Below are 12,513 nucleotides of genomic sequence, written 5' to 3'. Positions count from 1 at the left end.
AATACTCTGATGAGAGTTATATAGTGGATCATCGTAACTAAAACTCATGTTATATATGGATATACAAGTTATTCATGTTATATATGGAGGCGATGCTCAGAGGTATTAATCATTGATAGTGCCTCAGCTATAATCCCAGACTGTCAGTGTCAGCAGTGTAAACACATATAAGCTGAGGAGGGATTACCACCATGAAAGAGATGTAGTCATTGTTATTCGGGCCCAAGCCCTGAAAGGGCAAAGGCCTTATTGATTTCCTTAGGATTATTCATTCTTATTATTGTTATAGGGCCCAAGCACCAAAGGGCTCATAGATCCAGACAATCTATGGATTATTAGGTAACGCTTTAGATTACAGCCCGGAAAGTACTGCGTAATTAAAGCGATTTTACAGCGTAACTTTCGGTAATTATAGTGTACCTATAACGTACTTACAATATAAGTATAAGGGAACAATATTTTAAGTTTGGGGAATAAAGGGGTAACAACCAGGATAATTAAACAAATATTTATACTGTAAGTATACTAAGGGGTACTTATTCTACTATTATGATATAACAATCTTACATTTGGGAGCAATTTAGCGAGAACAGACACTGCGTACCTTTTTGAAATAATGGTGAACCAGTACATACTGTATAGCCTTTTTAAAAATTACAGGGTACATATCTATGCATTTATAAAGTAATATTTTGAACAAAAGTGCACTGAAAACGAAAACTATTGCAACTTTTGCTTAAATATTGGGGAAAGATACTCTTGTTTATTATACAAGCACCACTTGCCATGTAACCACATCAAACAAGATATATTTCCCAGTATTTAAAAAAATTGCAATAGTCTTAGCTTTTCTTGCCTTGAAAGCCCAAACTTAAACATCTGCACTTTTGCTATAATGTTTTAATTTATTTTTTATTGTATTTGCATAGATATGTAACTTGTAATTTTTTTAAAAGGCTATACAGTATGTACTGGTTCACCATTATTTCAAAAAGGTACGCAGTGTCTGTTCTCGCTAAATTGCTCACAAATGTAAGATTGTTGTATCATAATAGTAGAATAACAAGTACCCCTTAGTTCTATAATACTTACAGTATAAATATTTGTTTAATTCTCCTGGTTGTTATCCCCTTATTCCCAAAACTTGACATATTGTTCCCTTATACTTACATGCAAGTACTTTATAGGCACACTATAATTACAGAAAGTTACACTGTAAATTCCTCTTAATTACACAGTACTTTCCGGGCTGTAATCTAAAGCGTTACCGATTATGATTATTATTATTTATCTGGCACTTCTGGGGGCCTTTTATGCTTAAAAAACTCATGAAAATTGGCACACATATTGGAATCGTCAGCCATTAGGGCCAAACAGAAGCTGGTACTTGGGCGTGGCCGGGGGGCTCCACAGCGCCCCCCTTGAATGCCGTCCAAAAACTTGGTTCACACATCATACACACTTATACAATTAATCCGATCACAACCAAACTCAGTCAACCTGAAGCCAAGACATTGTGGATGCTAAATGGCAAATGCGTTTTGATACCTCGAACGGTTTGGCAGTGGCGAGGCAACAAATTTATGGCGAAAAAAGGGAAACCGGAAGTGTGTTATAACAGCTGGACACTTTGACTGATTTTGATAAAACTTCAGCTGTGTGTTTGTTGTCACTTGAATGTGACTATTGTGAGTCAAAGTCATAGCGCCACACCCTGGCAGGAGGAAGTGTGTCACTTTTAAAAAGCTTTGAAATGACCCTCTTATTTTTACCCGATTTGCTTCAAACCTCACCAGTATAATGTCAAGACACTACAGATGTAGACCTGCAAAAGGATTCCCTTGATGTATTAAATACTGTTGCCATGGCAATGCATCAAACTTTAATATTATTTTTGGGTGTTTTTGAGACTCTCATAAGAGACTTCTTAGTCTCTCTAAAGCCTCCGGGGTGGCGCCAGGTATTGGACCCTTCATCGCTGCTTGCAGCTATATTTTCATTGGGATTACTTCAAGCCATAGACTTTGTGCACATATGTTCATGAAACCAAGCACAGATTGAAATAAATAATCTGAGTATGCACACATGAAGCGTAAACACGTTTAAATGTTAACCATAGCATGCAGTGATTACTTTCTGCATTTTAAAAGATTTGATAACACTTTCGAATACTGTTCCATCATTAATAAATAAATACACAGGAACAAATGAGTAATGCATTATTAACAGTCTAGTAACTGCTATTACTGTAACTATCAAGAAACTCTGTTTAAAACTTTAATAAGTAATAGTGTTGAATGAGGTAGTTCGCTATTAGCTAATCAACAACTATTTTTTTTTTCATACCTCCCAGAGGAGAACTATACAGGTTAGGGAAAATTTTCTATTCAGAATACTGATCCAAATAATTAATAATTAATTCTGAAGGATGTAGTAACACTCGATTCATTACTGTCCAAAACCTTAGAAAAAAACTCAAAAGCTTACAATGACTTCAGTAATAACTAGAGAGATATCATGTTTTTCACTTTAGAATACTGATCCAAATAATTAGTAATTCCCTCTGAAGGATTTGGTAATACATTCATACAGTCATTACTAGTGGGTTACCATGATATTTACTTTAGAATTAATGGTCACCATTTAGTTGAGGGTCCAATTATCACTATTAACTAACTATTAACTACGACTTTTGCCTCAATAAACTCCAAATTACGGGTTATTAATAGCTTGTAAGTTTTGTTAAGTTTAGGTATTTGGTAGGAATTGGGTAGAACATGGTCATGTAGAATAAGGAATTAATATGTGCTTTATAAGTAATAATAAACAGCCAAAAACCTAGTTATATGCATGCTAATACGCAACTAATAGTGAGAATTGGACCCTAAACTAAAGTGTTACCGAATTAATTATACATTATGGATTATTCATGCTAATTATGAACCTTGGTTCTCCTCTGGGATGTATGAAAAAATTGTAGTTATTGATGAGCTAATATGAATATCACATTTGACTAGACACTATTACTTAATTAGCCTCCTCATTCTCAGCCTTCCCGGGAAAGTCTATGCCAGGGTACTGGAGAGGAGAATATGGCAGATAGTAGAACCTCGGATTCAGGAGGAACAGTGCGGTTTTCGTCCCGGCCGTGGAACACTGGACCAGCTCTATACCCTCTCTAGGGTGCTGGAGGGTTCATGGGAGTTTGCCCAACCAATCCACATGTGCTTTGTGGATTTGGAGAAGGCATTCGACTGTGTCCCTCGATGCGGCCTGTGGAGGGTGCTCCGGGACTATGGGGTCCGGGGTCCTTTGCTAAGGGCTGTCCGATCCCTATACGACCGGAGCAGGAGCTTGGTTCGCATTGCCAGCATTAAGTCAGACTTGTTCCCGCTGCATGTTGGACTTCGGCAGGGCTGCCCTTTGTCGCCGGTTCTGTTCATAATATTTATGGACAGAATTTTTAGGCGCAGCCAGGGGCCGGAGGGTGTCAGGTTCGGGGACCACACGATTTCGTCTCTGCTCTTTGCGGATGATGTTGTCGTGTTGGCCCCTTCAGACCAGGAACTTCAGCATGCACTGGGACGGTTTGCAGCGGAGTGTGAAGCGGCTGGGATGAGAATCAGCACCTCCAATTCCGAGGCCATGGTCCTCAGTCGGAAAAGGGTGGCTTGCTCACTTCAGGTTGGTGGAGAGTTCCTGCCTCAAGTGGAGGAGTTCAAGTATCTTGGGGTCTTGTTCACGAGTAATAATAATACATTTTATTTGTAATGCGCTTTTCTTAAACCCAAAGCGCGTACAATAAAAAAAAAACACAGAACAACAAGGATAATAAAACAATTAAGGAAAAGCAGCCTTAAACAAATGTGTCTTAGTCAACCTTTTGAAGTGTCCCAACGTTGGTGCATTTCTAATTATCGGAGGAAGCAGATTCCATAGCTTGGGGGCTTTGTATGAGAAGGCTCTTTCCCCCATGGTCTTAAGCTTACACACAGGCTGATACAGTAGAAGAGAGTTAGGTGAACGGAGAGAACATGATGGAGTATAAGGGCTAATGAGATCACAAAGATACTCTGGTGCAGTCCCATATCGTGCCTTGTATGTTAAAATTAGAATTTTAAAATCAATTCTCGCATTTATGGGAAGCCAGTGCAACTGTGAAAGCACCGGTGTGATGTGTTCACGAGGAGAGGTACGAGTGAGCACCCGGGCGGCAGAGTTTTGAATGTACTGTAGCCTCTTCAGTGATTTAGCTGGAAGGCCAGAGAACAAGGCATTACAATAGTCTAACCTAGTTGTAATGAAGGCATGTATGAGCCTTTCTGAGTCTGCAAAGGAGAGAAAAGGTCTAAGTCGAGCCACATTTCTCAGATGGTAAAAAGCAGTTTTAGAGATGTGTTTTATATGTGCTTCAAATCTTAACTGTGGATCAAAAATTACACCAAGATTACGCATCTGTAAAGTGGGAATTACCATGCTAGAGTCAACAATCACATTTATCTGCTCAGCCTTACGAGTAGCCGCCACTGTACCAATCTGCATCAATTCAGTTTTGGAGCCTTTCAGTTTCAGGAAGTTATTTTGCATCCATATGCTAATCTCTGCAAGACAACTATGCAAAGCTGTTAATGAGCAATGTAAATCAGGACTAGTAGTGATGTAAATCTGCGTATCATCCGCATAACAGTGATAACCAAGGCCATGTTTCCTGATGATCTGCCCAAGTGGAAGCATGTAAATGTTAAATAAAATTGGACCCAACACTGAACCCTGACTAGAGTGAGGGAAGGATGGAACGGGAGATTGACAGACGGATCGGTGCAGCTCCCGTAGTAATGCGGTCGATGTACCGGTGTGTCGTGGTGTCAATTTACCGGTCAATCTACGTTCCTACTCTCACCTATGGTCATGAGCTTTGGGTCATGACCGAAAGGACAAGATCCCGGATACAGGCGGCCGAAATGAGCTTTCTCTGCAGGGTGGCTGGGCGATCCCTTAGAGATAGGGTGAGAAGCTCGGTCACTCGGGAGGAGCTCAGAGTAGAGCCGCTGCTCCTCCACATCGAGAGGGGTCAGCTGAGGTGGCTCGGGTATCTGTTCCGGATGCCTCCTGGACGCCTTCCTGGGAAGGGTGGAGAGACTATGTCTCCCGGCTGGCCTGGGAACGCCTCGGTGTCCCCCCAGAAGAGCTGGAGGAAGTGTCTAGGGAGAGGGAAGTCTGGGCATCTCTGCTTGGACTGCTGCCCCCGCGACCCGGCCCCGGATAAGTGAAAGAAGATGGATGGATGGATGGATTACTTAATTAGTTCATTAAAGTTTCTTATTAGTTAATGGCAGTTATTTGAGTGTTAATAGTGCATTACTCATTTGTTCCTGTGTAGTTATTCATTGATGATGGAACAGTATCAGAGGTGGAAAGTCCAGGGGTCAGAAAGTAAAAGTCCTGCCATATGTTTATTCCACCCATGAACTCAGTCAGCTGATTTCACTAATTAGTTCTATCTCCTGGCTGAAAAACTGTGCTAATTAGCAAATCCAGGTGATTGGAACAAAATACTGAGGAGGAGTTTTACTTTCTGAACCTGGACTTTCCACCTCTGAACAGTATTATAAAGTGTTATCAAAGATTTAAAAAAATTATAATTCCAGTTCCTTTGTGTTAGGTTTTCATTCTGTTTTATGGACATTTCGTTTTGATCTCCTTTTCCTGTGTTCTGTTTCCTTTGTTCCCCTCATTACTGCTCTTCATTTGTTGTCATGGTTACTGAAGGTTTTCATAGACATAAACACAGAAGCCATCTTGCTCTGTTTATTGAACTGCCCTCTCCACTGTGCTCTCTGTTGTCCATGTAGAGTTACCACATAACTCTACAGTTACTAATGATATTGCACACCTGCTTCTGGTTAAGTTTGTCATTTAGTCCTGTATATTTAAGCCCTGAATTTTGTTCAGTTCATTGTCCTGTATTGTTTTTGAATTTAAGCCAAAGCATACGTTTTGTAGGCTACTCCTGCGATTCCTGTATTTTGGATTATCTTCTTTGTTTTGTTTATTAATAAAGTTTAATGGCTTATATTAAGATCCACCTCTCTCTGCTCTTTCATCATCTTCGTCTGCATGCTCCAACGTAAGACTTTGATTTCAGTTTTGCTTCCATTTTAATCTAAACTAGTTTAGCTTTACAGGGATTACACTTTGAAAGATATGATGTGGTGTGGTAATTGGCAACATTTATCCATTCATTTTCAGAAATAATAACCATAAAATTGTCAGTTAAAAATGTATTTATTCACATTTAATTTTTGACTTATTGTGTAGTTAATTGGGCATTGGACGGTCTCTACTCAAACTAAGCATGTTTAGAGGAGATGGGCAAGTTGTTACAAGAGAAAGTAAAATATTGTATTAAATGTTTTATTATAAATCATATTTTATATGTATTATATAAATTTGTCAAATCTGATATTGTCCTAATTACATGTCCAATATCATATTTTTATGAACACATGTGGGATACATTATGATAATTGTGTAGAAGCCATCATTGTTTTATTTAAACTTTGCAGAAAAGCCTATGAAAGGCCATTTAATGGCCAGTCCCAAATACCAAATACAATGTGACAACATGCCCCGCCAGCTATCATGTGATTATGTGTGTTTGTTTCCTAGGGTAATAACAGTGTAAATGTTACAAAACGTTTCTGTAGCCAATGTGTAATGTAAGAGAGAAATTACATTTAAAAAATGAACCTACGATGAGAAATATTCTCTGCTGTAAAAAGCTTTCCCCAGTCTCCCCAATACATAAAAACACAAGTCTAAACACCATGGCAAAAAATAGGTAACGCTTTATAATAAGGTTCATTAGTTAAAATTAGTTAATGTATTACCTAACATGAACTAACCATGAGCATTGTCACTGTATTTGTTAAACTTTGTTAACATTAGTTAATACAAAAACAGCTGTTTATTGTTAGTTAACAGTGCATTAACTAATGTTAACAAGATTTAAATAAACTATTAGTAAATATTGAAATTAAAATGAACAAAGAATAATAAATGCTGTATACGTGCAGTTCATTATTAGTTCATGTTAACTAATGTAGTTAACTAACGACCACTAACAAACCTTATTGGAAAGTGTTACCAATATCTAGATATCTTAATTCAGAGAACATATTTTATTCCAGAAGTTCAGCATTCATGATCATTTAAGTGATCTTTATATTTGTCATGATTTTGTCCTAAGAAAAAAAAAAAAAAAAAAAAGTAGCAAAAACATAATTGAGTAAAACAAACATCAACGTAACAAAAGTTCAGCCTTGTTAATATGGGTGACCCTGGTGTCTCAAACGTAAGCTTTTGACGTCTCTGCAGTAGATGGAGCGGCAGTGTAGATTGTCTTTGGCTTTCCACCTGGGTAGTATGCCCTGTTAAAAAGAGAATAAAACATCATCAAAAGTTCAAATGGCCCAGCCTTCCCCAACACGCCTCCCCTCCAGACGCGCTGCTCCCTCAGATCATCAGTCCTTCTGGTGGCCGGCTCTGGCTGAACCAACCGTGGTTCCCAGAGTTGACAGACACCATTGTGGGCCCTTCACCTCTGGCCTCTTGAGTGTCGTGAACAATATTTCTGAGGCTAGAGCCCCTCTACACCTCTACAGACACCCTTAAATGGTCTGTCTTCTCCAGCTGGGGCGCAGTTAGGAGTAATACCCTGATTTCACTGGTATTGTCATTCCTCCAGGAGCTGCTGGATTAAAGTCGCACCCCTTCCATGCTCAAAGTATATATTGAGTGCTCTGTCCTGTTCAGGCAGTCTGAGCAGCTCTTTGTGTGCTTCGGTGGCCGCACCAAAGGTCATCCGGTCACGAAGGAAAGATTGTCCACTGGATTGCGTTGGCCTACGCTTTGATGGGCCTATAGTGCCCAATTGGAGTTAAAGCACACTCCACCAGAGGCATGGTCCAGCGGAGTGTCTAATGGCGGCCGGCCGGTCCTCGCCGTCCACATTCGCCAGATTCTATAACCTGGATGTCCCTTGTAAGCACATGTACTGTCGGTGTAAGCTGGCCATTGACCTCTACGTGAGCTCAACCGGCTAGAACCCTCCATGCAAGTCCCATGTTGTTGGGTTTTATATTGCCTATCTTAACCTTGGCACACTTGGGCCCCAGAATGATTGTCGTTTTGTAGTTCTGAGCACGGCGCGATTGGACTGGGTTCCCATTGCGTCTAGCGATGGAGTACGAGTGAACCGTATCCAAAAGGAAAAGTTACTAACGTAACCTCGGTTCCCTGAGATAACTGGAACACTGGCCATGCTTTCACGCTGCACGACTCAAATTAACCTGATTCCCTATGGCAGAATGGTCAGTAACCAAGTAGATTTTTCCTTGCAAAAAAAATCCCATACATTTGACAGTATTTTACAGTAAAATTACAGATAATGTGATGTTACACATTACAGTTTTTCCACCGTATATGGTAAGGTAACTTAAAGTTAACCAGTTAACTATTTTTTCTGGTTACATTTTTTTTACAGTGTAGAGAATTGTCTTATGTGTGATATTTACCCTTTGTCTTTCGCTGGAGAGGCTCTTTTAAAGGCACTGCACTGGAATGCACCACCCAGGACACACAGCCCTGCACCAGCCCAACCAATATAGAGACCAGTACCCAGCTCAAATCTGCAAACAAAGGCAGATAGTTAGGTGTATGTGGCTACTTAACGATATATTTCGAACAAATTTGTATCCGAAAGTGTGCTAAACATGACAATAGGCCTACACCGTTTGAGGATGTCCTAATTTGTAAAACACATTGTACTTGATATATAATGAATTGACATCTATGTTTCTGTTGATTTCTTGGTCTGATGATTCAGTGGGGAGTCAGATGTGTTTTATAAGGGTTGGAGCTAAACTCTGTAGGACAGTGGCCCTTCAGGAGCGGAGTTTGACACCATTACCCTAGAGCAGGGGTGTCCAAACTCGGTCCTGGAGGGCCACTGTCCTGCAGAGTTTAGCTCCAACTTGCCTCAACAGCCTAGAGAGTGGCCCTCCAGGAGCAGAATTGGACAACCTTGGTTTAGAGGGTCACAGAGGGTCAATTGCAGAAATGCAGAACGTTTTCTGTAAGTGTTACGGTTAGAATGTAGATTAGAGTTAGGTTATAGTAATTAGCTATATGAAAACAGAAGTCTATGGAACTTATGTTTTCATAGGGTTTTCTTATCTAACCCATTTAGATAAGTAAATATGTGTGCATTTAAGAATGTGTGTGAATGTGAGTCTTCTCACTTGACGCCTCCATAGAACGGGTCATTGAATTCTTGAACAATTCGTGCAGCGTACCAAGTTACAGCCACCATAGTGCAAACACCTATGGAGATATAAATATTTCTCAATTATTATAGATGCTAAAAAAGGTGGAAACATGCAGACAGCTAAACAATAATAGAAACTGTTCATATGGACAATGTATTTCTTTTTACCTGCAAGGATGAAGATAATGCCGCCAATGACCATAGTCTTGCCTTTGGCCTCATCTGTTTTTGACCCAAACTTAATGCACTTCAGCCCCATGGTAGATAAAATGATACCGACCAGCCCCATGATCAGGGCGATGATCGTTAATGCTCGACATGCTTGAATATGAACTGAAAACAAGAAGGACAAAGAAACAAAGAGTTTAGTCTTTGATTTTTGAGTTTAGAGTTTAGTCTTCTTTTACAGCCTACTGTAAACTTTGGTGTGTGCAGGTTTACCGTTACAATATAGTTCAGACTTTCAAAGTATCTAAAATTTGATAAAGTGTTTATAAAACGATGCATATAAAAGGTTATAATTAATCATTATAGTGGTCTTTGTTATGATTGGCATCATTGATCTATGGTAGTGATAGGTGCTTTCATTAACACTGCATCACGAAGCTTCTAAACTTTTTTGAATCTTTTGTTTCAAAACTGGCCTGTGTAGCCTACAGCAAACATCATATACCGTTTCAAAACGTTTTACAGTTCCAGTGGTTCTGCCGCTAGGGGCAGTGAACTGGTAAACCCATGCATGAACTAGTGTCTAATATGGTTTTAACTGATCTTGGGTCAGTTGCATTCATATAGATTCAGTTTTAATGACAAAAACAGTTTTGATGTGTTAGAGTGCTTCAAAACACTTAGAAAATAAAGATTTCAAAAGGAGTTTTTTGCAGCAATCTCATAGAAGAACCATTTTTGGTTCCACAAATAACCTTTCAGTGTTCAGTTCTTAAAATAACCATTTTTTATAATGTGGAGAACATTTTAAAAATCGAAAGAAACATTTTCCACAGTAAAGAAGCTTTTGCGGATTAGAATGTTCTTCGCAGAACCATTATTTTTAAGATTAAATCATTTTGCAAAGCAATTGTTTCAGAGTCTCAAAAAGCTCTGTTTCTTCGAATAGTGTGTATGTTTATCATTTAATAAAAGCCAGTAATACTTGAACAATAAAATCAAGAGATAAAAGTTGGCGTAGGCGGTTCTCCATATTGTTACAACACAAAATGGCTGCCAGAGATTGAACATGGAGAAAGAGTTTTACCAGGTTCCAGATCCATCTATAGTTCCTCAAAAATCCAATGCAAGGTTCTAAAACAGTCTTGTATACGTTTATATTCATGATAGGAATTAATTAAGGTGTACTGATATTACAGAGCAAGCCTAATAACCTACCTGGCAAGGCTAACATGGATTGGAAGTCTTGGCAGTTGGCCTTTCCAGTGCTGTCCTCGCCGCAGGCATGCCATAGGTTCTCATAGAGGCGGTTTGAAACGATTACGGTGCCTTGCACACTAGATATCTTCCAGTAGTCATTAGCCACAGCAAGTCCAGTCATCACCCAGCCGACCAAACACATGAAGAATCCAGTCACCTCTAATGCTGTTGACATGTTTACCCGTTCGCACACAAAGTGAGTGAAATAGAAGATGGATAGAAAATTATAGGCAAGAATAATGTGCTAGAATAGTCCTGTGAACCTGTCTCTACTCCAGATAACCGAGTTTGAATTGTTCTTCCGTTGAGCAGCAGGACTTCAACCTTTGTGGAGGGTCATAAAGCCATTGCCGCACCCAAGAACCCACTCAGCTTATGGCAATGCTGTTGATGATGGGTGTGATCGTTTCTTATAGTGAGACACACATTTACTCTGGTCACACCATTACCATATATAGTTATCATATGATTGGAGTATCTTTCTGTGATTATATTAAAACTAATGTAATAAATATTGCATTAAAATAGAGCCTACGTCAACCTGAGAGTGTGACTGGCTCTTTTAGTCACCAAATGATCTATCCATCCATCCATTTTCCTAACTGATTGTCCTATGTATGATCGCGGGGATGCTGGGACTATCCCTGCGTCTCTGGGAAGTCCATCACTGGGTTAATAACACACTAAACTTTACACACTCATTCAGTGGAAAACTATAGAAAGCATGTACCAATATGTGTTTTCAATGTGTTTTCACTTTCAATGAGTAAATTTTTTCAGAGAAATCTCATATCTGTGTAATACTGGTGCTAGTTGTATTGTATTGTATTGTATTGCATAATTATAGAGAACATAATGAGTGTGGTTATTCATATCAAAAGAGAAACTGATTTTTTTTTTTTTTTGCCAGTGACTGAGGGAACTGAACAAAAAAAATCCCTTTATGGATGGGATAGTGCACTGGATAATCCCCTTCTACATTACTTGATGACAAATGTCGCCAGGACGTAGGCTACTTGTGTAGGACGCAGAGTTTGTTTCATACCGAAAAACATTCCAAATTGATACCATATCAGTTCAGACAATATTGAAAATATTGGAAAATATTGTCTCATTGATCCACATTTCATGGACTGCTTTCCAGATGGTTTCCCTTTTTATTAATGTTGATGCTGTGAAAAAGACCATATTCATAAATATAAATTAATATCATGTCTCTCTCTTTGGTTTCACTGTAATCTGGTTTCAACAGTTAGGACCATATTTTGTGGGTCATATATCTTCATGGTTTTATTGGCTTGCCAGTTAATGGATGATTATCGTCAGAGCTCAAAGTCTAAGCTCTCTCAATAAACAGATGACCTCAGAGTTTCTTTGTTTTTCTCTCCCTCTTTTTCTCATTCCCTACCCATCTTTTATTTCACTCTCTACCTCACTATTGGTCAGCACTGTTCTGTTGTATTATCTATTGGAAGATAATAGTCTTAGTTTTTATTTTGTCAAACATATATCTATACACATGTCCTCATAAAAGGCTATTAGCAGGTAGTGTCATATGTAAATGAGAATTCTATAATTGCCAAAAAATTGTCTTAAATAAAAATGTAAAAGCTTTTAAGCAATCGAACATAACACAGAGACCACTGAGCTATTGCTTTAAGGGGCAACACACATGATTATATTGTTATGTTTCAGAGACCTTGATGGGACGTTGTATAAGGTCAGAAATGTAAGTTCGGGCTAAACCATTTAAGGAT

General features: G+C 39.0%; 1 protein-coding gene across 1 annotated transcript; it reads right to left on the bottom strand.

Annotated features, from left to right (window-relative positions):
* Positions 1-7,261: 7,261 nt before the first annotated feature.
* On the bottom strand, positions 7,262-11,037 carry cldn15la (claudin 15-like a). The gene is made up of 5 exons (XM_079614287.1): positions 10,715-11,037; positions 9,497-9,661; positions 9,303-9,384; positions 8,577-8,690; positions 7,262-7,430 (listed from the first exon to the last, which is right to left on the bottom strand). The coding sequence occupies exons 1-5, from the start codon at positions 10,929-10,931 to the stop codon at positions 7,349-7,351; spliced, it is 660 nt and encodes a 219-aa protein (XP_079470413.1). The 5' UTR covers positions 10,932-11,037; the 3' UTR covers positions 7,262-7,348.
* Positions 11,038-12,513: the final 1,476 nt, after the last annotated feature.

This window comes from Phoxinus phoxinus (assembly GCF_949152265.1).
Source record: "Phoxinus phoxinus genome assembly, chromosome: 5".
NCBI classification, from domain to species: Eukaryota; Metazoa; Chordata; class Actinopteri; order Cypriniformes; family Leuciscidae; genus Phoxinus; species Phoxinus phoxinus.
This window is presented reverse-complemented; position numbering and strand designations above follow the sequence as displayed.